Here is a 27,634-nt window from a genome sequence, read left to right as displayed (position 1 = left end):
ATCAGCTGTCATTAGACACAGCTGATCACATGGTAAACGGACCGCTGGGGCCCTTTTACCCCAATATGCGATCAGCTGTGTCCTAAAGATGCAGTGATTACGGGAGGACGTACAGGCTGTACAGAGCCAAGCATTCCTCCTTACCAGAGCCTGTTAGACTACAACTAGGGGGACTACAGAGCCCAGCATTCCTCCTTACCAGAGCCTGCTATACTACAACTAGGGGGACTACAGAGCCCAGCATTCCTCCTTCCCAGGGCCTACGGTACTACAACTAGCATCAGGTAACTCTTCAAACCTGATGTGGCCTGCTCTAAAGGGGGATCTATGAGGGGACCTGCTCTACTAAAGGGGATCTATGGGGGAACCTGCTCTACTAAAGGGGGATCTCTGGGGATGCTGGCCTGCTCTAAAGGGGTATCTATGGCGACCCTGCACTAAAGGGGATCTATTCCATAGATCCCCCTTTAGAGCAGGGTCCCCATAGACCCCCCTTTAGAGCTCAGTTCCCCTGGATCCCCTTTAGGACAGGCCCAGGCTCCCCATAGATCTCCTTTAGAGAAGGGTCCCCATAGATTCCCCTTTTAGAGAAGGGTCCCCATAGATCCGCCTTTAGAGCAGGGTCACCATAGATCCCCCTTTAGAAAAGGGCCCCCATAGTAATCGTGATGCATCGCGGAATCGAATCGTATCGAATCGCGACCCTAATAATCGTAATCGCACCGAATCGCGAGATAAGTGAAGATGCGCAGCCCTAATATATATATAGCACTGATTACTGCAGTAATGTCACTGGTACCCCCAAAAGTGTCAAAAATGTCAGTCAAGGGTCTGATCTGTCTGCCGCAATGTCGCAGTCCTGCAAAAAAAATCGCAGATCGCCGCCATTACTCGTTAAAAAAAAAAAACACCAAAAATGACAGAAATCTTTCCCTTAGTTAGTAAACGCAATAACTTTTGCGCAAACCAATCAAAATACGCTTATCGTGATTTTTTTTACCAAACATATGTAGCAGAAAACAAATTGGCCAAAAATTAAAAAAAAATTAGATTTTTACATTTTTTTGGGGGGGAATTTCATATAAAAAATGAGAAAAATATTGTTATTTTTTCAAAATAAACACTCTTTTTCTCTTACGTCCTCCGACAGTCGCCGCCTCTTCATATTCGTCACATATGGGGTATTAGACTTTGCTCCGGCTCCGAAGGAGTAGCTAGGCAACAGAATATGTTAACAATAAAGCTTTAACATATCCCACCCTCAAGGGGTGGTCCCCTCAGTCAATACCCTCCTACTTCCTGCAACCATATCTCAGTTTTAATGTCTAGCTTGTCAGGAGTGGCTGGCTCTCTCTGTGCTGGGACTTTTTGTCCCAGACTCTTTCTTCTTTTTGATATTTTGTTTGAGTTTTCTCTCTACCTTTTACTTAGCTGTTATTTTTGTCAGCATTAGTTAGTTCTTCGGACGAAGAGGATCATGCGGACTGGGTCTCGGGCTGATCCCCCTGGTCGCAGGTCGTGGGTCAGTGGCTTCCCAGTCTGCCATCGAGCGTTCAGCCAGGTAACGCTCCTGGCACGGTGAACGACCCATCCCTGTTCGGTGCAGGGATGATTGGTGAGGTGGCTACCTCACCGGACGCTGTGCGGTTTCTGAACCGCCATTGTGTGCGTCTTGAATTGCGACTCTCCCTGCCTCATGTGCAGCGGCTTGTTCGCCTGTGCGGGTTCCCCACGCCATGTGAGGTAAGTGTATCTATGTGGGGACCTGTCTGTCTGGGGGGGGTCTCAGTCTGGGACTGTGTAACCTGCCTTTAATCACACTGCTTGTCTCCCTATATCTCGGCTGCATGCTGTGGGCTGCAAGGGGGGGGGGAGCTGTATGACACTGAGTATGTCAGGCTGGGCAGTGTGCGGAGCTGTGTGCTGTGGGGCATGTTTTTAATGGCATGTTGGGGCATATACAGCGATCGCTGCGGCGATCTAACATGTATCCATATAATGGGATAATATTGTGTGTGATTTTATGCACTGTGGAGCGGCGATTTCGGCGCCAAACGGCGCCATTTTACCGGCGCCCGCTCCGGCCGCATGGTTTACATGCACGGCGGCCATTTTCTTGTAGCCTCCATAGGCTTACATAGAGCGCCCTGGCAGCATCACTTCCTCTCTCCTGGAAGCACCGATCGAGGCAGCAGCAGCAGCGGAGTCTCCTCAGGTTTTATCCTTCTATTCCTGTGTTCCATTGCCTGTATTCAGTCTGTATATTCCCTGTGGGGGTCTCATTGTGCCTGAGTGTGGTGCGGTGGGCTGCGCTTGCCGCGCTTGCTGTAAGGGGGCAGTTAACCCTTGGTTGTCTGGCATACAGGGGCAATGGATTCTCAGGAGGGCAAGTTTCCCACAGTATTGGTGGAAAGCCAGGGGACCGCTGTTTCCCCCCCAGGGGGGGGATTTGGCCACTATTGTGGCTGGCCTTGCTGCACAGGTGCAAATGCTGGTGGCTGCTCAATCTACTAAACGGCCCAGAGTTGCTCTGTCCTCTGATTCTGAGGGTGAAGGTGATGGGGCTGTTCTGGCGGGGACCCCCCTATCGGGGTCCCGCTCCTCTCTTGATCTAGTGGGGTCTGAGGTAGAGGCTGAAGTTGAGGGGGTTGATAATTCTCCCCCTGGCTCGCCTGAAGAGCTTGCAATCATGGATGAGTTGATTGCTTCCATTAAGCAGACGCTACGTTTGCAGGACGAGGTGTGTCCCCCAGCTGCCTTGGCGGCTTATGGGACGCAGAGAAAACGCAGGACGCCGCAGGTTTTTCCCTGCAATGCTGATTTTCAGCGCGCTGTTAAGGACCAATGGCGCGATTTGCGCAAGCCTTTTGCGGTACCAAGTAAATTTAAGCTGCGTTATCCTTTCTCGCCTGCCACTGATGAACGGTGGTGTGTGCCTCCGCCAGTGGATCATGCTATTGCGGTTTTGAACAAAGCCACTGCGATCCCTGCAGAGGGATCCCCTGTTTTCCGTGATGCCACGGATAGGAGACTGGAGTCTCTTGCCCGTCATACTTATTCTGTTACGGGTTCTATGCTTAAGGCTCTGTTTGCTTCTCTCATGGCGGCCCAGGCGATCGCAAGTTGGACGCAGATGCTTAGGCGCGTCCTAGTGGCCGATTCGGCCTCGGCGGCGACCCTGGATATGGTGGATCAGATCCACCAGGGTGTCATGTATCTGTGTGATGCGGACCTGGACCTGATTCCGTTGGCCGCGCGTGTGCACAGCGTGGCGGTGTTGTCTCGCCGCCTGGTTTGGTTGAAATGTTGGTCGGTGGACCAATCTTCACGTAAAACCTTAGCCAATCTGCCTTATGATGGGTCTCGCCTTTTTGGGGAGTCCCTGGATGTGTTGATTAAGGGGATTACCGGGGGTAAGAGCACTCTCTTGCCCCATTTCCCCAAGGCTAAGGGGGCTTCTGGGAAGAAGCATGCTCATTTTCGGCCCCCTCAGGGGTCCTTTCGTGCCTTTCGGCCGCACTACAAGGGCAAACCGTTCAAGGGCCAGGGCTCTCAGAAGAAACCCTGGTCTGGGAAACAGAAGTCCGGCCAATCCGGACCTGCGGCCCATAACAGTTCGGCCTGAAGGGGCGCCCTCACCCAGTTTTGGGGTGGGGGGACGCTTGCTCGGTTTTCTTCAGCCCTGGTTGGCCCGTGTGCGGGACAGATGGGTTCTGGAAATCGTTCGATCTGGTTACAAGATCGAGTTTCTCTCTCGGCCAGAGAGCAGATTTTTTCCCTCAAATCTACAACTGTCTCCAGAGCGCCTGCGGGATCTGCACCTGGCGGTGCGGGACCTGAGGGCTCAGGGAGTGGTGGTTCCGGTGCCTCATCGGGACAGATTTCGGGGGTTTTATTCCAATCTGTTCACCGTGCCCAGAAAGGAGGGCAAGGTTCGTCCAATTCTGGACTTGAAAGCTCTGAACCGCTCTGTGCGGGTTCGCAAGTTCCGCATGGAATCCCTGCGCTCGGTGGTGGCTGCCCTGGTTCCGGGGGAATTCATGGCCTCCATCGATTTGAAGGATGCGTATCTTCACATCCCCATATTCGAGGGTCATCAGAGATACCTTCGATTTGCCATTGCGGAGGATCACTACCAGTTCGTGGCGTTGCCCTTTGGGCTCGCCTCGGCTCCGCGGGTCTTCACCAAGGTGCTTGCACCGGTTCTGGCATTATTGAGAGCCCAGGGCATTTCTGTCCTGGGGTATCTGGACGACATTCTGATTCGGTCTGCGACCAGTCAGGGTCTGGAGAAGGACCTGTCTGTCACGATGCAAACTCTGCAGGAGTTCGGTTGGACGATAAATGTTCCAAAGTCGACACTGAGTCCGTCGGTTCGTCTTCCCTATCTGGGAATGATACTGGACTCGGTGCAGGCGAAGGTCTTCCTGCCGGAAGACAAACTCAGGACTCTTCAGGAGGAAGTCAGGTCCCTCAGGGACGTTCCGAACTCGTCTCTGCGGACGTGTATGAGATGTCTGGGATTGATGGTCTCGGCTTTCGAGGCGATTCCTTTCGCGCAGTTTCACACGCGGGGTCTCCAGGCGGAGATCTTGTCCAAGTGGGACGGGCGACCTCAATCTCTGGATCTTCAGATCTCGTTGAGTCATCGCACCAGGGAAAACCTTCTGTGGTGGCTCCAGTCCCCGTTGGTGTCCGGGGGCAAGTCGTTTCGTCCGATCTCGTGGACGATAATCACCACGGATGCCAGCCTGCCGGGCTGGGGTGGTGTTCTGGGCGTTCTGTCCGCCCAGGGGACCTGGTCGGAGGGGGAGTCTTCCCTCCCGATCAACATTCTGGAATTGCGTGCGATAAGGCTCTGTCTTCATCGCTGGACGGACCGGCTGCAGGGCTGCCCGGTTCGGGTGCAGACGGACAATGCCACGGCGGTGGCCTACATAAACCACCAAGGGGGCACCAGGAGTGCCCGAGCGGCTCGAGAAGTGGCCGACATTCTGTCTTGGGCCGAGACTCATGTCCCGGCGATAACGGCGGTTCACATTCCGGGAGTGGAGAACTGGCAGGCGGACTATCTGAGTCGCCAGACCCTGGATCAGGGGGAATGGTCTCTCCACCCGGCTGTCTTCCAGATGTTGTGCGCGAAGTGGGGTCTTCCAGATGTGGACCTGTTCGCGTCTCGCCTCAACTACAAGGTGAAGAGGTTCGTGGCAAGGACGCGCGACCCTCGGGCAGACGCGTCGGACGCGTTAGTGGCCCCGTGGCATCAGTACAGGCTGATGTACGCGTTTCCACCGATTCAGTTGCTGTCCCGGGTCCTTCGCAGGTTACACTCGGAACGCAGCACGGTGATTCTTGTGGCTCCGGACTGGCCTCGCCGGTCCTGGTACGCAGACCTCGTGAATCTGGCGGTCGACGCCCCCTGGCGTCTGCCTCTTCGGGACGATCTACTGTCTCAAGGACCGATTTACCATCCTGCTTTACAGTCGCTGGCTTTGACGGCCTGGCTGTTGAGACCGAGGTCCTGAAGGAGAAGGGTCTCTCTCCAGAGGTTGTTCATACCTTGATCAACGCGAGGAAGTCTTCCTCGGGAAAGGTTTATTACCGTACTTGGAAGGCCTGTTTTGCCTGGTGTGAGTCCAGGGGGTTTTCACCCCGCACGTACTCGGTTTCCCGTGTGCTGTCTTTCCTTCAGACGGGTGTCGATCAGCGTTTGGCGCTGGCTACGATAAAGGGTCAGGTGTCTGCGCTGGCCGTTCTGTTTCAACGTCCCGTGGCTTCCAACTCCTTGGTTGGCACTTTTATTCAGGGTGTGCGGCATCTGGTTCCTCCTAGGAGGGATCCTTTGCCCCCTTGGGACTTGAATCTAGTCCTGTCTGTGTTACAACGTGCTCCTTTTGAACAGATCAGGGAGATCTCGTTGTCTATGTTGTCCAAAAAGGTCGCCTTTTTGGTGGCGATCACTTCGGCTCGCAGAGTGTCGGAACTGGCGGCTTTGTCCTGCAAGTCTCCGTACCTGGTTGTTCATTTGGATAAGGTGGTCTTGCGACCTAATCCTTCTTTTCTGCCGAAACGAGTTTCGGAATTCCATCTTAACGAGGATATTGTTTTGCCTTCGTTGTGCACGAAGCCTAAACATCCAAAGGAGGTGAGATTGCATTCTCTGGATGTTGTTCGGGCGATTAGGGTTTACCTTAAATCGACTGAGTCTTTTCGAAAGACGGACTCCTTGTTTGTTCTTCCAGAGGGTCCTCGGAAGGGCATGGCGGCTTCCGTCTCTACCATTGCCAAATGGATCAGGCAGACCATTGAACAGGCCTATGCCTTGCAGGGGAAGGTTCCCCCTGTGCCTGTGAAGGCGCACTCTACTAGATCTCTGAGTACGTCTTGGGCCTGTCGTCATGGGGCTTCTGTAGCCCAGGTGTGTAAGGCGGCGACTTGGTCGACCGTACACACTTTCACAAAATTCTACAAAGTAGATGTTCAGGCATCGGCGGATGCTTCCTTTGGCCGCAAGGTTCTTAGTGCGGCTGTTCCCTAGGGTCCCTTGTTGGGGACTCCTGGCTGTTGGGATAAGTTTTGTATCCCCTGGTTTTTTGTCTTTTCCTGGGTTGTTGCTCCTGTTGAGCACTTATTTTTGCTGTTGCCCAGCTGGTTTCCTTCCTTTGGTAAGGTTCCTTTCTTTGATGTGGAGACTGCGTTGCCTTTCGGCGCGGATGCGTTTCCCACCCCTCATGTTTGCACTGCTTTGGGACGTCCCCATATGTGACGAATATGAAGAGGCGGCGACTGTCGGAGGACGTAAGAGAAAACGGAATTTTTGTAAAATCTTACCTGTAAAATTCCTTTCTCTGAGTCCTCCGACAGTCGCCGCCCCCGCCCCTCTTTTGGGGTTTGAATGTATACTCTACTGCTATTCCACTAAAACTGAGATATGGTTGCAGGAAGTAGGAGGGTATTGACTGAGGGGACCACCCCTTGAGGGTGGGATATGTTAAAGCTTTATTGTTAACATATTCTGTTGCCTAGCTACTCCTTCGGAGCCGGAGCAAAGTCTAATACCCCATATGTGACGAATATGAAGAGGCGGCGACTGTCGGAGGACTCAGAGAAAGGAATTTTACAGGTAAGATTTTACAAAAATTCCGTTTTTTGTTTATAGCGCAAAAAGTAAAAATCGCACAGGTGATCAAATACCACCAAAAGAAAGCTCTATTTGTGGGAAAAAAAGGACGTAAATTTCGTTTGGGTACGGCGTCGCACGACCGCGCAATTGTCAGTTAAAGTCGCACAGCGCCGAATCGCAAAAAGTGGCCTGGACGTAAGACAGCAAAATCCTCCGGTGGTAAAGTGGTTAAATGACGATGGAAATGCACTCTTGTGGGATTATTATAGCTCAATTTTGAGAAGGGGGGAGGGGTCACAGCTGCTATGTGTCTTATTTTACAAATGTCATGGCTGACCTTGGAATTTTCAACAACATAGCTGCCTTGGCCCTCTCACACTGATTTCTGAGGTGCCCAGTCTGCATTGTTATCACAATGTGCACTGCGCTATGCACACGACACATTCCATAGTCCCTAGTCCATTTTGAGATTTAGAAAGAGAGGAAGCTGGATTACAGCAGATCAGGAAGGAATTATTTTTTTCCCCTCCCACTGGAGTGAATTGGATCATGCTTTGGGTTTTTTGCCTTTCTCTAGATCAACTTTGGGTATAGAATTGTGTGTATATACGGGTTTTTTAATACCTTTTTATTGTTGATTGAACTAGATGGACTAGTGTTTTTTTTTTTTTTTTTCAACCTCACTATGTAACCTTATGTGAATGGAGGAATCCCTAATCTCCATGTGGCCAGCCTAAAATTTTATCTTGTGTTTTTTTTTTTTTCCCTTTTGCTCTTGGCTAAATGAAAAGTCATTTACAGCTAAAGGGATATTAAAGGCTTATTAAAAAACAAAAAAAAAACAAATTTGTCATACTTTTCTGCTCTGTGCAAGGGTTTTACACAGAGCCGCCTCGATTCTCCTCGGAAGCCTTGCCGAATGCTTCCATAGCAGGCTGCTCTCTATGGACCACTTTCGCGTGCTTGCTATTGAGCCCCACTCTGTGTGTCGATAAGACGCACTAAACAGGCCTCGGCTCGACCCCTGCTCCAGCTCCACTGGCTGTGATTAACAGCAGTAGGAGTCAATGGCTCCCACTGCTGTGTCTCAGCCAATGAGGAGGCAGAGACCCGGGAGTGCAACCGCTCTTGTGCAAATCGCTGGATCGGGCTTGGGTAAGTATTAGGGGGGGGGGGCTTTGGGGGAAGCTGTATACTGTAGGTTTTTTACCTTCATGTGTAGAATGCATGATGGTAAGAAGCCTTCAGGCTTTACAACCACATTTAAAGCAGCACAAGTAAACCAGTGTTGGTCTTTCTCTGTGCTTTCCCACAGGAATAAACTGTTTCCAGAAACCACTATCAGAAATATCATGTTTCAGATACTTCAAGGGCTTGCTTTTATACATAAATACGGTAAGATTTTTAATCTCCAATGTCCATATTTATTTGATGTTTGATCCGCCCAAAAAATTCTTTGTTGTACATTCCTCAGGCAGGGTTTCACAATGGTTTCTTTATAAACTACAAAGGTACTGCATTTCAATGCTTGGAGGAATACATTTATCTTCATATAAATATATAAAAGAAGAGAAGAATGGAAATTGTGCAGGATTTAGACCTAAATCTAGCTTTGTATATTTAACAATAATCTGTTTACCTCAATTTTTGATTTTCATTGTAGCCTGGACATTTTCACCCCCTTCCAGTCCAGGACATTTTTCAGTTTTCGCCCTGTCAATTTTCAACAGTTACTGAGTCGTTTAACCCTGTACTCAAATGAAACTATTTGCATGTTTTTTTTTAGACAAATATAGTTTTCTTTTGGCGGTCCCAACAGGGCTGCTTAACAAAAACGTCTTTTTTTTTTTTTTTTTTTAAATAATGCCAAAATATTGTAAAAAAAAAAAACAAAAACTACTGACACCAACCTCTGTCCTAATGACACTGTCCACATACCGTCCACTGCCCTACTGACACTGTCCATTCCTCCACTGACTGAAACTGTTCACTTTTAAGGTAGGCTAAGTTTATATTTTAGTAAGGCTTTGCTTGGTAATTCCTAAAAAAAAAAAAAAAAAAAAAAAAAAAAAAAAGGGCCACACCCAGCTGATCTTTGATTTATTGATTAATATGTTGTTCAGGTAGATATCCAACTCTTAGAGGTTGCCTGCCACTGCTTTATGGCAACCTTGGATCTACGAGATGCTAACTTACCTATTTCAATAAGGGGTAAGTCTGAGATTCCTGCATTTTGCCTTGAAGATGGATTCTTTCCAGCTCAGAGTGCTTCTGTTCAGCCTCTTCTCTGCCCCAATGATTTTCTCCAAAAGTACTGGCAGAGGCTCTAGCACCTCTGAGACTCCAAGGAACAACCGTCATTCTTTACCTAGAAGACCTCCTGAAAACATCTTCTTTGGAACATCAGTTAAAGGCCGATATTCTTTACGTCCAAGAATGGCTGAGCAAGCTGGGTTGGTTAGTCAACCTGAACAAATCAGTATGTTACCTTTACTAGAGCACATTCTGCACTCAGGTAATCCAGGCAAAAGGTACGGAAAGGACCCAGAAGATCAATTTTCTGATATCTCTGCTGCAGTACATTCAGCCAATCCCAATAAGATTTGTGATGTCTGCATTAGGGTTTATGATGACAATCTTTCTGGCAGTACAGTGGGTGCAATTCTCAAGAGTTTCTTCTTGCAAGTGTGGGATGGGAGCCTGAAGACTCTGGACTCATGGGTGCACCTTTCTCACAGATTAAACGTTTGCTTTGGTGATGAAGAGTCAGCACACACTTCGAGGCAGGTCTACTGTGAAAATAGCCAATTTCAATGAGATTAACTACAGGTGCCAGCTCATGGGTCTAGGGAGCTTGTTTGCAAGGGAGCCTGTCCCAGAAGAAAAGAGAAAGTTGTCAGAGAGTTGTGTGCATTAGACAGAGCAACACAGTTTTTCCAGGAAGTGGTCAGATGTCAGCATCTTCGGGTCCTGGCAGACAACATAACCACAGTAGCCTACATCAATTGTCAGGGAGGAAAGAGAAGTCCAGCTTTAATGTCTTTAGCACATGCTTTCCTGGACAGAAAAGAGTCTGGCCTCCTTTCCTGCAATTCATTTTAAAGGAGAACTGGAATTAGCAGACTTTCTGAGTCGCCATCAGATCAGTCAGGGCGAGTGGTCCCTTTTGCCCAGAGGTCTTTCAGGATCTAGTAGATCGTTGGAGTCAGCACATACTAGATCTGTTTACTACCAGAAAGAATGCCAAGATGAGGCTCCACTTTTCCATGAGTCAGGAAAGGGAATCCCTGGGAGTGGGTATGTTACAAAATCTATGGATTTTTGCTCTTTGTTATGCCTTCCCTCCTAACTGAGCTCCTAACTCAAGTCCTTTAAAAGTTCCTGCAAGAAGAAACAAGTCTGATTCGTTTAGCTCCTTTTTGGCCGAAGCGAACATGGTTCACTTTTCTTCACTGTCCAACAGATTTCCTCAGTGAGGATCTAATTTCTCATGTTCGCAGGTCGAAGCTGGCCAGCTGGTTTCTGAGGAGGACATCCCAAAGGGCTTTGGAATTTCCGACCTTTATAAATCAGTCACCAGAGCCATTTAGGGAAAAATCTGGAAGAAATTCAGTTCCTGGATAAAAAATATTTTTTTTTTCTATGATATACCTACAATTTTGGAGTTCTTGCAAGATGAGGCAGATCGGGGATTAGCCCTTAAAGGTTCAAGTAGCATTCTCTTCTTTTGTAGAGATTGATACTGGAACATTCTCTTACTCTGAGATTTTTCAAGGCATTATCATGAAAGAGACCAGCTAAGACCAGAAGGAGCTCCACATCTCATGGGCAGTCCTGGAATACTGCTGTGAATTGAGTTACTGGTAATTTTTTGTTTACTGCCTTAGGCTTGTGCATCACAGAGCATCTGGATTTGATACTTGTTTAGACTGTCATACAAAAGCCTTAGGGGGTGTACATTATGGACAAAATGTTATACAGAATATTACATAACACATTCTTATTGCACATATTGTGAACTGTTCTCATTCACTAATAATAATATTGTTTACAGGGTTCTTTCACAGAGACCTAAAACCTGAAAACCTCCTTTGCATAGGTCCAGAGCTTGTTAAAATAGCAGATTTTGGACTAGCACGAGAGACAAGATCAAGACCCCCTTATACCGATTATGTGTCAACTAGATGGTAAGCCCAGTTTAGCAAAACACAGGTAGTCTTCACCCTTCCTAGTACATACCTCCAAACTTTTGAAATTAAGAATGAGGGACACTCCCATTATGGCTGGGAGAAGGCAGTTTGGCACCCCCTGGGTGCCTCATCTGATACCCCCTTTAGCTGCAGAGGTAGCACCTGGGGGTATACACATGCTGGACAACGATGCTTTGCTTCACAACCACAGCATAAATTATACCTCCTGTTGACTTATTAAAGTGAAAGGTGCTGATCGGTGAGCACCTCACAACAATGTGCAATGTACATGGTTGTGGCATGCTGGTGTAGAATTTGTGTTTTTTTTTTTTTGTTTTTTTTTTGTGTGTTTTTTTTCTTAGTTTTTAGAATTTTATTTTACATTTTTAACATCCCTGTTGGGGGGGGGGGGGTGATAGACCTCTAATGTCTCCCTTTTGAGACTGAGAATGAGACTAATGACAGAGATCCTTCAGTTCCTTTTTCTGCAGCCTACTTCTGGCACCGGGCTTCAGGATTTAGCCTGGATCTGTGGGACGCTGGAATTTGGGAGTGGTGTACTGTGTGTGTGTGTGTGTGTGTATACACTGCTCAAAAAAATTAAAGGAACACTTTAAAAACACATCAGATCTCAATGGGGCAAAATATCAGGCTGGATATCTATACTGATATGGACTGGGTAATCTGTTGGAAACTAAAGGATGCCACAGCGTTTGATGGAAATGAAAATTATCAACCTACAGAGGGCTGAATTCAAAGACACCACAAAAATCTAAGTGAAACAAATTATGCAGCAGGCTAGTCCATTTTGCTGAAATTTTATTGCAGCAACTCAAAATGGTACTCAGTAGTTTGTATGGCCCCCACGTGCTTGTGCAACATTGGGGCATGCTCCTTTTTAAGATGACCAATGGTGTCCTGGGGTATTACTTCCCAGATCTGGACCTCTGAGCTCCTGAACAGACTGAGGTGCAACCTGGCGGTGTCAGATGGACCGAACATAATGTCCCATAGGTATTCTATTGGATTTAGGTCAGGCGAGCATGAGAGCCATTCCATCCATGGTATCAATTCCTTCATCCTCCAGGAACTGCCTGCATGCTCTTGCCACATGAGGCTGGTCATTGTCATGCACCAGGAGGAACCCAGGACCCACTGCTGTAGCCTAGAATCTGACAATGGGTCCAAGAATTTCATCCTGATACCAAATGGCAGCCAGAGTGCCATTGTCTAGCCTGGAGAGGTCTGTGCATCCCTCCATGGATATGCCTCCCCAGACCATCCCTGGCCCACCACCAAACCGGTCATGCTGAACGTTGTTAAAGGCAGCATAACATTCTCCATGACTTTACCAGACCCTTTCACGTCTGTCACATGTGCTTAGGGTGAAACTGCTCTCATCTGTGAAAAGCAGAGGGTGTTGAGTGGCAAATGGCAATCAAGCTTCATGGTGCTGGGCAGTGAGCATAGGGCCCACTAGAGCAGTGGTCCTTAACTCCGGTCCTCGGGGCCCACTAACAGACCAGGTTTGCTAGATAACTAAATTACATCACAGGTGATCTCATTTGCTGCTCAGTGATTGCAGTATTCTAGTATGCATCTCCCCAAGGTAATACTTAAAATCTGGCCTGTTAGTGGGCCCCGAGGACCGGAGTTGAGGACTGCTGCACTAGAGGACATTGTGCCCTCAGTCCACCCTCATGAAGTCTGTTTCTGATTGTTTGGTCAGAGACATTTATGCCAGTGGCCTGCTGGACCTTCTACAGCCCTGTCCAGCTCTCCTAGAGTAACTACCTGTCTTTTGGAATCTCCTGCTGAGAGACACAGCAAACCTTCTGGCAATGGCACATATTGATGTGCCATCCTGGAGGAGTTGGACTGCCATTGCAACCTCTATAGGGTCCAGGTACCTCCTCATGCTTCCAGTAGTGACACTGACCCTATCCAAATGCAAAACTAGTGAAAAACAGTCAGAAAAGATTAGTAGGGGAAAAAAATGTAATTTGCCTCTACCTGTAAAACCATTTCTGTTTTGGAGGTTGTCTCATCGTTGCCCATCTAGTGCACCTGTTTTTTATTTCATTAACACCAAAGCAGCTGAAACTGATCAACAACCCCCTCTGCTACCTTACTAACCAGATCAATATCCTGGGAGTTTGATTAACTTGATGCTATACTCTGATTAAAAAGTGTTCCTTTAATATTTTTGAGCAGTGTGTGTGTGTGTGTGTGTGTGTGTATATGTGTATGTGTGTATACACACACACACTGTTTAAAAAAATTAAAGGAACACTTTTTATTCAGAGTATAGCAACAAGTCAATTAAACTCCTGGGATATTGAGCTGGTCAGTTAAGTAGCAGTGGGGATTGTTAATCAGTTTCAACTGCTTTGGTGTTAATTTAAATTACCAGGTGCACTAGATGGGCAACAACGAGACAACCTCCAAAACAGGAATGGTTTTACAGGTGGAGGGCACTGACATTTTTTTCCCTACTCTTCTTTTCTGACTGTTTTCCACTAGTTTTGCATTGGGCTAGGGTCAATGTCACTACTGGTAGCATGAGGCGATACCTGGACCCTATAGAGGTTGCACAGGCAGTCCAACTCCTCCAGGATGGCACACCATTACGTGCCATTGCCAGAAGGTTTGCTGTGTCTCCCAGCACAGTCTCAAGAGAATGGAGGAGATACCAGGAGACAGGCAGTTATTCTAGAAGAGCTGGACAGGGCCGTAGAAGGTCCTTAACCCATCAGCAGGACCGGTATCTGCTCCTTTGTGCAAGGAGGAACATTTTGATCACTGCCTGAGTCCTACAATATGACCTCCAGCAGGCCACTGGTGTGAATGTCTCTGACCAAACAATCAGAAACCGACTTTGTGAGGGTGGTCTGAGGGCCCGATACCCTTTAGTGGGCCCTGTGCACACTGTCTGGCATAGTGTCAGTCGATTGGCATTTGCCATTGAATACCAGAATTGGCAGGTCTGGCAACTGGCACCCTGTTCTTTTCACAGATGAGAGCAGGTTCACCCTGAGCACATGTGACAGACGTGAAGAGGTGTGGAGAAGCAGTGGAGAACTTTATGCTGCCTGTAACATCATTCAGCATGACCGGTTTGGTGGTGGGTCAGTGATGGTCTGGGGAGGCATATCTATGCTGGGATGCACAGACCTCTACAGGCTAGACAATGGCACCCTGACTGCCATTGGATATCAGGATGAAATCCTTGGACCCATTGTCAGACCCTACGCTGGTGCAGTGGGTCCTGGGTTCCTCCTGGTGCATGACAGTGCCCGGCCTCATGTGGTGAGAGTATGCAGCCAGCTCCTGGAGGATGAAGGAATTGATACCATCGACTGGCCCCCACGCTCGTCTGACCTAAATCCAATAGAATACCCTTGGGACATTATGTCAGTCCATCCAGGTTGCACTTCAGTCTGTTCAGGCGCTTAGTGATGCCCTGGTCCAGATCTAGGAGGAAATACCCCGGGACACAATCCATCGTCTCATTAGGATCATGCCCCAGCATTGTCAGGCATGCATATAAGCATGTGGGGGCCATACAAACTACTGAGGACCATTCTGAGTGGCTGAAATGAAATTTCAGCAAAATGGACTAGCCTGTTGCATCTTTTTTTCACTTTGATTTTTGAGATATCTTTTAATTCAGCCCTCCGTAGGGTGATAATTTTAATTTCTATCAAACGGTGTGGCATCCTTTCATTCCTAACACATTACATACATCCATATCAGTATAACACATTACATACATCCATATCAGTATAGGTATCCAGCATGGTATTTTTCCCCATTGAGATCTGATGTGTTTTCAAACTGTTCCTTTAATTTTTTTGAGGTGTGTGTAAAAAAAAAAAAATATATATATATATATATAATACATATACAGTATCTCACAAAAGTGAGTACACCCCTCACATTTTTGTAAACATTTTATTATATCTTTTCATGTGACAACACTGAATAAATGACACTTTGCTACAATGTAAAGTAGTGAGTGTACAGCTTGTATAACAGTGTAAATTTGCTGTCCCCTCAAAAAAACTCAACACACAGCCATTAATGTCTAAACCACTGGCAACAAAAGTGAGTACACCCCTAAGTCAAAATGTCTAAATTGGGCCCAAAGTGTCAATATTTTGTGTGGTCACCATTATTTTCCAGCGCCGCCTTAACCTTCTTGGGCATGGAGTTCACCAGAGCTTCACAGGTTGCCACTGGAGTCACATTCCACTCCTCCATGACTAGATCACAGAGCTGGTGGATGATAGAGACCTTGCGCTCCTCCAACTTCCATTTGAGGATGCTCCACGGATGCTCAATAAGGTTTAGGTCTGTAGACCTGCTTGGCCTGTCCATCACCTTAACCTGGTCTTCTTTAGCAAGGCAGTGGTCACCTTGGAGGTGTGTTTTGGGTCTTTATCATGTTGGAATACTTCCCTGTGGCCCAGTCTCTGAAGGGAGGGGATAATGATCTGCTTTAGTATGTCACAGTACATGTTGGCATTCATGGTTCCCTCAATGAACTGTAGCTGCCCAGTGCCAGCAGCAATCATGCAGCCCCAGAACATGACACTCCAACCACCATGCTTGACTGTAGGCGAAACACACTTGTCTTTGTACTCCTCACCTGGTTGCCGCCACACACGCTTGACACCACCTGAACCAAATACGTTTGTTCTCATCAGACCACAGGACATGGTTCCAGTAATCCATGTCCTTAGTCTGCTTGTCCTCATGAATCTGTTTGTGGCTTTCTTGTGCATCATCTTTAGAAGAGGCTTCCTTCTGGGATGACAGCCAAGCAGACCAACTTAATACAGTGTGCAGGGTATGGTCTAAGCGATGCTGGCTGCACTCTTACATCTATTTCCCAATGACAACCTCTGGATATGACCCTGAGCATGTGCACTTCACTTCTTTGGTCAACCATGGTGAGGCCTGTTCCGAGTGAAACCTGTCCTGTTAACCACTTGCCGACCGCTGCAAGACTATTTACGGCGGCAGTCAGCCCCTCACAGGTAAAGCGACATAGGTCTACGTCGCTAGCCTGTGAGGCTCTAGGGAGCGAGTGCGCACCGCCGGTGGCGCGCTCCCGCTCGGTCACGGACCATCCCCCCCCCCCCCCCCCCCCCCCCCGCGCGTGTGCCCGGCGGACCCGATGTCCATGCACAGGGCACTCGCGATCATCCGTTACATCGGGAGAAAGGCAGGCGGCTAATGTAAACAAAGCCGCCTGTCATTCTTCCCTGTGTAAGAATGGAGATCAAACGGTTCTGCTGTGTAGGACCGTTGATCTCTGTTCTTACACCAGTAGCCACATCCAATCACAGTAAGAAACACACCCCTAGGGACACACTTAACCCCTCCCTCTCAAAAAAAAAGTTAACCCCTTCACTGCCAGTGTCATTTATACAGTAACAGTGCATATGTATAGCACTGATTACTGTAGTAATGTCACTGGTAACCCCAAAAGTGTCAAAAATGTCAGTCAAGGGTCCGATCTGTCCGCCGCAATGTCGAAGTCCCGCAAAAAAAATCGCAGATCACCGCCGTTACTCGTTAAAAAAAAAAACAACAAAAGTGACAAAAATCTTCCCCTTAGTTAGTAAACGCAATAACATTTGCGCAAACCAATCAAAATACGCTTTTTGCGATTATTTATTTATTTTTTTTTTAACCAAACATATGTAGCATAAAACAAATTGGCCTAAAATGTTAAATTTTGATTTTTACGTTTTTTTTGGGGGGAATTTCATATAAAAAAATGTGAAAAATATTGTTATTTTTGCAAAATTGACACTCTTTTTTTTTTGTTTATAGCGCGTGATCAAAAAATCGCACTGGTGATCAAATACCACCAAAAGAAAGCTCTGTTTGTGGGAAAAAAGGACATCAAATTTGTTAACCACTTAAGCCCCGGAAGATTTTACCCCCATTCCGACCAGGGGGTATTTTGCGATTCGGCACTGCGTGACTTTAACGGACAATTGCGCGGTCGTGCGACGCTGTACCTAAACGAATTTGGCGTCATTTTTTTCCCACAAACAGAGCTTTCTTTTGGTGGTATTTGATCACCTGTGCGATTTTTTGATCACGCGCTATAAACAAAAAAAGAGCGTCAATTTTGCAAAAATAACAATATTTTTCACATTTTTTTATATGAAATTCCCCCAAAAAAAATGTAAAAATCAAAATTTTTTAACATTTTCGGCCAATTTGTTTTATGCTACCTATGTTTGGTAAAAAAAAAATCGCAAAAAGCGTATTTTGATTGGTTTGCGCAAAAGTTATCGCGTTTACTAACAAAGGGAAAGATTTTTGTCATTTTTGTTGTTTTTTTTTTTTAACGCGTAATGGCGGCGATCTGCGATTTTTTTTTTTTTTTGCGGGACTGCGACATTGCGGCGGACAGATCGGACCCTTGACTGAAATTTTTGACACTTTTGGGGGTACCAGTGACATTTCTACAGTAATCAGTGCTATATATATGCACTGTTACTGTAAAAATACACTGGTAGTGAAGGGGTTAACTTTATTTGGGAGGGAGGGGCTGTGTGTGTCCCTAGGGGCGTGCTTTCTACTGTGATTGGCTGTGGCTTCAGCTGTAAGGACACTGATCAACGGATCTACATAGTAGATCCATGTGATCTGTGTCTTTGCAGCGAGGAGAATGACAGGCAGCTTGTTTACACAAGCTGCCTGACATTCTCCCTCTCCCCCGCCGATCGCCGAGTGACCGGCGGACATCGGGTCCGCTGGTCACACGCGCGGGGGGGGCCTGTGACCACGCGGGAGCGCGCCTCCGGGGGCGCGCGCTCGCTCCCTAGACCCTCACAAGCAAGCAACGTAGCCCTACGTTAGTTTGCCTGTGAGGGGCTGACCGCCGACGTAGATAGTCGTGCGGCGGTCGGCAAGTGGTTAAGGTACAGCGTCGCACGACCGCGGAATTGTCCGTTAAAGTCACGCAGTGCCGAATCGCAAAATAGGCCCTGGTCAGGAAGGGGGTAAAATTTTGTAAGGTAAAAGTGGTTAAACTGCTGTAAGGTCTTAGCCACCATGCTGCAGCTCAGTTTCAGGGTCTTGGCAATCTACTTATAGCATAGGCCATCTTTATATAGAGCAACAATTTTTTTTTTTTTTTTCAGATTCTTAGAGAGTTCTTTGTCATGAGGTGCCATGTTGAACTTCCGGTGACCAGTATGAGTGAGTGAGAGCAATAACACCAAATTTAACACACCTGCTCCCCATTCACACCTGAGACCTGGTAACACAGCTGTTTAGACATCAATGGCTGTGTGTTGAGTTATTTTGAGGGGACAGCAAATTTACACTGTTATACAAGCTGTACACTCACTACTTTACATTGCAGCAAAATGTAATTTCTTCAGTGTTGTCACATGAAAAGATATAATAAAATATTTACAAAAAAAATTAAGAGGGGTGTACTCATTTTTGTGAGATACTGTAATATATATATATATATATATATATATATATACAGTATCCCACAACAGTGAGTACACCCCTCACATTTTTGTAAATATTTTATTATATCTTTTCAAGTGACAACACTGAAGAAATTACACTGTAATACAATGTAAAGTAGTGTGTACATCTTGTATAACAGTGTCAATTTTCTGTACCCTCAAAATATCTCAACACACAGTCATTTATGTCTAAACCGCTGGCATCAAAAGTGAGTTCACCCCTAAGTAAAAATGTGCAAATTGTGCCCACTGAGCCATTTTCTCTCCCTGGTGTCATGTGACTCGTTAGTGTTACAAAGTCTCAGGTGTGAATGCGGAGCAGGTGTGTTTACATTTGGTGTTCTCGCTCTCACTCTCTCATACTAGTCACTGGAAGTTCAACATGGCACCTCATGGCAAGGAACTTCTTTGAGGATCTGAAAAAAAGAATTGTTGCTCTACATAAAGATGGCCAAGACCCTGAAACTGAGCTGCAGCACGGTAACCAAGACCATACAGCTGTTTAACAGGACAGGTTCCACTCGGAATAGGCCTCGCCATGGTGGACCAAAGGAGTTGAGTGCACGTGCTCAGCGTCGACCCCAAACACAACTCCAAGAGGACCACTGCCTTGCTAAAGAAGCTGAGGGTAAAGGTGATGGACTGGCCAAGCTTCTCTTCAGACCTAAACCCTATTGAGCATCTTTGGAGCACCCTTAAACGGAAGCTGGAGGAGCGCAAGGTCTCTAACATCCACCAGCTCCGTGATCTAGTCATGGAGGGGTGGAAGAGGACTCCACTGGCAACCTGTGAAGCTCTGGTGAACTCCATGCCCAAGAGGGTTAAGGCAGTGCTGGAAAATAATGGTGGCCACACAAAATATTGACACTTTGGGCCCAATTTGGACATTTTCACTTAGAGGTGTACTCACTTTTGTTGCCAGCGGTACAGCAAATTTACACTGTTATAAAAGCTGTACACTCACTACTTTACATTGTAGCAAAGTGGCATTTCTTCAGTGTGGTCACATGAAAGATATAATAAAATATTAACAAAAATGTGAGGGGTGTACTCACTTTTGTGAGCTACTGTGTGTGTGTGTGTGTGTGTGTGTGTGTGTGTGTGTGTGTGTGTATAAAATGTATATATGCACACACAGCGGGTAAAGTAAATGTTTCTTATTTCTAAAGGTGCTATTGTCATGAAATGTTCACAACATGTCAGTAAAAACCCATACATAGAAAGAAACCAACACAAATGAGTTCAGAAATTGTTATGTGTAATAAAATGGAATGCCACAGGGAAAACGTATTGAAGGCATGGAAAGCAAAGACACCAGCTGAAATCTACCAGTAATTAGAAAGCAATCTTGCCCCTTGTCAGTACAAATTAATATCAGCTAGTTCATCTCAGCTGATGGCCTATAAAAAAGGTGTCTCCTTACCAAGGTGTCACACAAAAAACATCTCGTGATTGGTAAAGCAAAGAGCTCTCTCAAGACCTATGCAAACTTAGAGCTGTAAAACATTCTGATGGCATTGGTTACAGAAGGATTTCCAAACTTCTGAATGTTCCAGTGAGCACAGTTGTGGCCATAATCCAGGAGTGGAAAGTACATCATTTGACAATAAACTGGCCATGACCAGGTGCTCCTTGCAAGATTTCTGACCGGGGAGTGAAAATAATTATCAGAAGAGTTGCCAAAGGGCCAAGGACCACTCGTGGATAGCTTCAGAAAGACCTGGAATTAGCAGGTACAATTGCGTGAAAGCGAGCAACAAGTAATGCACTCAACCGCCATGGCCTGTTAGCACGCTCACCATGCAAGACTCCATTGCTGAAGAAAAAGCCTGATTAGTTTGCTGCACAACATTTAGACAAACCTGTGAAATATTGGGAGAATATAGTCTCGTCAGATGAGACCAAAATTGAACTCTTTGGATGCCATAATACACATCGTGTTGAACTAATATAAAAGTTCTCTGCGCTATGGATGAAATAATGTGCTAAAAAACCAAAATGCTGCTGTTCAGAAAATTATAAAAAAATTCTTAAATATGAGATTACTAATACACAGCGCAAGAAGGTCGTGATGAAATAATAATAAATTACCATCAATAATAAGCAAATAAAATGTGAAACACAGGTAAAAGTGCAACGTGCAAAAAATTGCAATAAATTATGTTGTGATAATTACATTACTTAATCATATACAAAAAAAACACTTAGAAATAAATAGTGAATAATTCCACGTGAAAGTCCAAAAATTAAATATAAAGTGCATTCATTAAGTAGCCAGTGAAAATAGTCCAAGTGTTAAAGTGCCAATAGATATGTGCAAAACCATGCTAGCAATCCAGTGCAGTGTAGATACAGATCCACCCCCCTTTGGATGTTCCACTTACCGGACTAAAATGACCCCTATGCAATATAGCATAAAAGGTCAAAAAAGCTTGTGTCCTAGTAAAGGACCAGATGGATATCCTTGGAGGTCTAGTGGATAATTCTCCCAGCAATTAGCAGCACGATATGCAATCATATGGGGAAAGGAAAGTGCACAACAGTGTAAATCCGTTTTCCAATTTTATTGAATGAAAATAAAGGTTACACTCCCATTTAATCAGATAAGAACAGGCGTAGTTCAAATCAATAGCAGATTAGCTTCCTAACTTCCTAGCTGCGGTGCTCAGGATGAGGCTTGGTCCCGAAACAACAAAAATGTTTCACATTTTATTTGCTTATTATTGATGGTAATTTATTATTATTATTTCATCACGACCTTCTTGCGCTGTGTATTAGTAATCTCATAATACACATCGTGTTTGGAGGTCAAATGGCACCCAAAAACGCCATACCCAACAGTAAAATTTAAAGGTGGGAACATCATGGTGTGGGGCTGTTTTATAGCATATGATACTGGAAAACTTCATGTTATTGAAGAAAGGATGAATGGAAAAATGTGCAAAGACGTTCTTGATTAAAATCTGCTGCCATCTACCAGGATGATGAAGACATTTCAGCAAGACAATGATCCCAAACACAAAGCCAAGGAAACTCTAAATTGGTTTAAAGGAAAGAAAATAAAGCTGCTAGAATGGCCTAGCCAATCACCTGACTTGAATCCAATAGAAAATCTATGGGAAGAACTAAATATTAGAGTTCATAGAAGAGGCCCACAGAACCTTCAGGACTGTTTGTGGGAAGAATGGGCCAAAGTCACACCTTAGCAAAGCATGCGATTAGTTTCTCCGTACAGGAGGCATCTTGAAGCTGTCATTACCAACAAAGGATTTGTATTAAATAAATTTCAGTTAACGTGTTCAATACTTTTTCCCTGTGCCATTCCATTTTATTGCACAGCACCTAATTTCCGTATTTATTTGTTTTGATTACTTTGTATGGATTGCATGGGTTGTTACCGACATGTGGTGAAAATTTCATGTCAATAGCACCTTTAGAAATAGATTTACCTAGAAAAATGGTGACGTTTAATATTTATTTTACCCACTTTATGTAAGATACATACTTCGATAATGCTGTTGTGCTGCATTCACAGGTACCGAGCCCCTGAAGTACTACTTAGATCTACAAATTATAACTCTCCCATCGATGTTTGGGCTGTTGGTTGCATCATGGCTGAAGTCTATACTCTAAGACCTCTTTTCCCAGGCTCCAGTGAAATAGATACAATATTCAAGATTTGCCAGGTTCTTGGGACACCTAAAAAGGTATGACCTGGTTTATGTATTCTTGTCGGTCACTAGCTTCAACCATGTACATTTTAAATGTGTACTATTTAAAAACTTAAAATCTCCTGTGGTTTATGGCTTAAAGTGGAGTTCCACCCAGTGAACGTTTTTTTATTTATAAAAATACCCCCGGGACAGTCAGGGCTAGTGCATTCCACAATGGCTAGCCTCTGATCTGTCCCGGGTTGCACTTACCTGAAAGAAGAAATACTTACCTTGAAAATGTATTCTCCAGCGCTGCCATCTCAGGTGTGGGCAGCTTGAAGCCAGCGCGATCCTCTTCTGTGTCCTCTTCCGTCTTCTTCGGTCCCACGATGCACTGCACCGGCCCCGCCGTCACTTCCGGTGCCGCAGCGTCATCCCTGCACAGCTTCTGGGCATGCCCAGAAGCTGTTTAGCGAGGTATGACGGCGCCTGCACCGGAACTGACGTCGGGGCCGGTGCAGGCGCATTGATTCCTGGGAGCGATGACGTTACGCTCCCAGGAATCATTGCAAGCCAGGAAGTGACGAATCGCCGTGGCCTCTGAGGGGAGGAAGAGGAAGTAAGGTAAGTATATTTTCTTCTAAACGAGTTAAGTAAAAAAAAAATTGCGATTATCCATTTGTTTTTCAGGTGACCCGGAGCGAGAAGATGGAGGTAAGTATCATTTTAGGGTGGAACTCCACTTTAAGAATCATTCTATTTTTTACTATAAAGTGAAATTTTACCCATAACTGTTTGATAACAAATAATGTTCTTTAACAAAAGAACATGCATTCCACAATAATATTTATGCTACCAAAATCAGTGTGTGCTGTGAATTGCCTCCAGCATTGCTTCTGTTTCTTCTTACTGGAGACCGCCATTTTGTTGAAACCCAGAGAAGTCCCTTCCTTACTGCAAATTCTCCCCCTCTCCTTAGGCTAGCCATAGACAAATTGAAATTCAGCAAGAACTGGTTAAACTGGTGGCCCTCCAGCTGTTGCAGAACTACAAGTCCCATGAGGCATTGCAAGGCTGACAGTTGCAAGCATGACTCCCACAGGCAGAGGCATGATGGGACTTGTAGTTCTGCTACAGCTGGAGGGCTGCCAGTTTGACACCCCTGCAAATCCATCTATATGCAGTCTAGTTGTACTGAAGTCTATCTGTTGATCGACTTCAGTACAACCAGCCTGTTGGGTTTTTCCTGCGCTTCACTACTGTCAGCTTTGGCCAACAGCAGTGGTCATTGTATTCTGACGTTGGGGAAAACCCTCACTGTCCGAATACAATAGCGCAGCGAGAGTGATTTCCCCATCAAAACTGACTGTGTTGATGGGAATAGCGAGCCTATGTCTTTCCTTCACCCAATGGTTGAAGTAATGAAAATTGCATAATATGTGGCTTGCTTTAGTCTCAAAAAATGGATGTCACTTTCTGCAATTAAAATGTGTGCATTTCCAGCCTTGATTGGTATGTCTTGGTTCTGCTAGAAAGGGTGATTGACACTGCTCAGTCTCATAGCCCTTGTAAGTTTAACTATTTTGTGTATCCATGGCAGCAAAGTTTGTCATGTCATCTCTACTGCTTTTCTTTTCTCTCTCCCTAATCTCTCCTTCTTCAGCACAGTCTGTGTGATTTCTGTTGCTTCTTTTCTACTCTGAAGCAGTAAATCTTTATGCTGTCAGCAGATCGGCCTCCAGTGACTTCTCTGATTTAGGCACAGTGCTGAGAATACAAGGCAACTGTTTCTGTGCAGAGCAGGATGAGACTGCGCATTTACTGGATTTTAAACAATTTAGGCTCTTATTTTAAATGTTTTTCTTAGCCATATGTGCAAAAAGGGCCAGAATGAAGTGATCTATCAGGACCTAACTTTCCAACTATAGTTCCACTTTAAGTAAAACAGTACCCGAAAAGTATGGAGCAGGCTACAGCAGTGTAATGCTGGGACCTTTTGGCTCCTGAATTTACTTTCTCATTCCCTTTCCAGCATAACAAGGGCCCCTAAATACTGGGGTTCTATAACATACAAATTTCCCCACATTCTGGTAGTATCAAGAGAACTCCCACCCTTTAGACAGAAGAACCACTTATACTCTCGGGCGTAAGGGAACATGCAAGTAACGAAAAAAGGCGAACGAGCCTTCAGAATATAGGGCACTCAGGATGCTGGGTAGGGCATCTAAGTATAGGTGCAGTGCGATCATTGTGGTGCTGTAGCCTGTAAAGCCATTAGGGTTCAGAAAGGTATACTCTAATATTCTCTTGTATTTTACCATTCTATCACTTTTATATTCTAATGCTATCATTCTCTTACTTAGACTGACTGGCCTGACGGTTACCAACTTGCCACCGCAATGAATTTTCGTTGGCCTCAGTGTGTTCCTAATAACCTAAAATCATTAATCCCTAATGCAAGTAGTGAAGGAATCCAGATCATGCGAGATATGCTTCAGTGGGACCCTAAGAAACGGCCAACAGCTAGCAAGGTGGGTACTGTAAGTCACGATAGACTAGCTAACTTGAGTAAACTTAAGCTGTTAATGAAATTGAGCTTGTAAATATGCTTGAAGGGAATTTAGGGGAAACTCAGAAATCACTGCCTTCTCTGGATTGTCTTCCAGGTTCTTTTCCTCCCCAATTGCAAGTGTCTGGGTTTTCTTTGAACAGAGGCTGATAATCCTAGAGCTGATATGTACTTATTGCTAATGCAATTTGGTATTGCGGCACAACATTAAAGAGAAATCTAAACAGCCTTTATAAATACATTTAGAATACTTTCCAGTACTGATAATATTGCTGCTGATCTTTGTTCTCTTGCAGAGCTACAGCCTCCTCTAGACGTTTTAGCATTCCACGTTTCTGAGTGTGTGGAATGCCTGCATCTTCATGCCATGTAATCTGGCTATTGCCTGTATCTCTGTGCTTTGGCTCCTTCCCAGCCACAATGTCACCCTACAGACCACCCTAAAGACTAAAAATTAAGCAATACACAACTCCATGGAGCCCTGAAATATAGCCCAAGTTGCAATACATTTTGCAAAAGTCCAGGAAAAATCATAGTAAAATCGTGCAACTTTTAGGTCGCATAAGGGTGAAAGGGGCCTTAGTGTTGAAGGGGAGTTTTGACCTTTTATCCTTTCATAAAACACTACTACTATTGGTAAACCACTTTTATTCTAAAATGGCTGGCAAAGTAGAATAGCAAAATTCAGAATAAAGTTAAAAAAAACATGGTTTCGTATTTGTGTAATTGTACATATATTATTTCAGTAAGTTGTTTTTAAAGCAGCATATAGTATTTTAAATACTTGCTCTTCCATATTTGTGTTGTAGTAAGTGTAGAGATCTCTTTGTAGATTAGGTATGAAAGGTAAGCTATTACAATCTCTGCCTGACTCCTTAACCACTTCTGGACCGGAGGGATTTGCCTCCTTAATGACCAGGCCATTTTTTGCGATTCAGCACTGGGTTATTTTAACTGAAAATTGCGCGGCCATGCGACACTGTACCAAAATAAAATTGATGTCTTTTTTTTTTTTTCCCCCCCACAAATAGCTTTCTTTTGTTGGTATTTGATCACCTCTGCTTTTTTTTTTTTTTTTTTTTTGCGCCAGAAACAAAAAAAGAGCGACAATTCTGAAGAAAAAAAAAAAACAATATTTTTCACATTCTGCTATATAACATTCCTCCCCAAAAAGGCCAATTTGTATTCTGCTACATATTTTTGGTAAACAAAATCGCAATAAGCGTATTTTGATTGGTTTGCGCAAAAGTTATTGAATCTACGAACTAGATGAAAGATTTAATGTCATTGTTATTTATTTATTTTTACTAGTAATGGCGGTGATCATCGTTTTTTTTTTTTTTTTTTTGCATGACTGCGACATTGTGGCGGACAGATCGGACCCCTAACTGACATTTTTGACACTTTTGGGGGGACCAGTGACATTACTACAGTAATCAGTGCTAAAAATATGCACTGTTACTGTAATAATGACATTGCCAGGGAAGGGGTTAACACAGTGGTGATCAAAGGGTTAGGTGTGAGCCTAGGGGAGTGTTTTCTAATTGTATGGGGGGTGAGTTTGTGAAATGACCACAGAGACAGAAATCCCTTTCTCTGAGTTTTTGATGAACACAGCCCTGCTGAATCTTGACCAGTGGGTTTTGTCGCCACCTACAGGGCAGAACTAGGACACTAGGCAGAAAAAGAACTTGGCACCGCCAATGGGCAGTCCCTTCTGGCATAAACACCCCTCTCTGCTATAGGCTTCCAGTTTGTAACCAAGCAGTTTCAGAAGAAAAAAGTCCAATAGGAGGGGTGGGTGCTGTGTCCGTCAGTGAACTCAGGGAAAGGAATTTTACGGTGAGTAATAAAAAATCCTGTTTTCTCTTACGTTCCTTGACAGACACAGCTCTACTGAATCTTAACCGTTGGGATGTCCCAAAGCAGTGCCTCAATGTGAGGGGTGCGCAAACCAAAAAGCAATTGGAACAACCAGGTAAACATGCCATCCACCCAACCAACCCCTAAAGGAACAGTAAACAGCCACCTGCAAAACTTTGTGGCCAAAAGAAATGCATGAATAGGCAAACCTATCAACAGTAAAAATTTAGTAAGAGAATGCACAGACCATGTAGCTGCCTCACAACCTTGAGACACAGATGCCACAAAGCACCAGAAGGACTAACACTCTCGTGGAGCGTGCCATAACGGGTAAGGGAGGAGCCTGCCCCTGAAGAGTGTATACCTGAGTAAGCGTCCAACAGAAAACATGGCAGAGGAGGCCCAGACCCATCTGGAGGCTACTGAGCGCATAAAAGACTGTTAACCAACCTGCAAGAGGTCCCAGCGGACAAGGACACACGAACCACACCGACCTTATCCAAAGGCATGCAGCGCAAGCACCTTAGGATGCAAAATCCGTAGACACAAGGCAGGGCGATGTCCTCAGTTAAGCAAAAAACGAATGCCACCTGCTCAGAAATGAGAGGTACAAATGAAAAGTTACCTTAACCTTGTGTAAAAACAAACAGGGAGACGAACAAGACCGCCAACTGGGACGCGCCTCGCAGAAGCAATGTTTACTAAAAGGGGCAACCCTTCGAGAA

General features: G+C 45.4%; 1 protein-coding gene across 1 annotated transcript in view; it reads left to right on the top strand.

Annotated features, from left to right (window-relative positions):
- Nucleotides 1–27,634, top strand: part of CILK1 (ciliogenesis associated kinase 1) — an 82,890-nt gene that overhangs the window by 19,800 nt on the left and 35,456 nt on the right. Inside the window, exons 5-8 of the mRNA XM_082252046.1 lie at nt 8,439–8,518; nt 11,178–11,310; nt 22,360–22,531; nt 24,841–25,008. Of these exons, the coding sequence (XP_082108172.1) occupies nt 8,439–8,518; nt 11,178–11,310; nt 22,360–22,531; nt 24,841–25,008 (553 nt within the window). The remainder of the gene's footprint in view (nt 1–8,438; nt 8,519–11,177; nt 11,311–22,359; nt 22,532–24,840; nt 25,009–27,634) is intronic.

The sequence above is a fragment of the Pelophylax lessonae genome (assembly GCF_965119305.1).
Source record: "Pelophylax lessonae genome assembly, chromosome: 3".
Lineage (NCBI taxonomy): Eukaryota > Metazoa > Chordata > Amphibia > Anura > Ranidae > Pelophylax > Pelophylax lessonae.
Note: the sequence above shows the minus strand (reverse complement) of the source record. Positions and strands in the feature narration are given on the sequence as shown.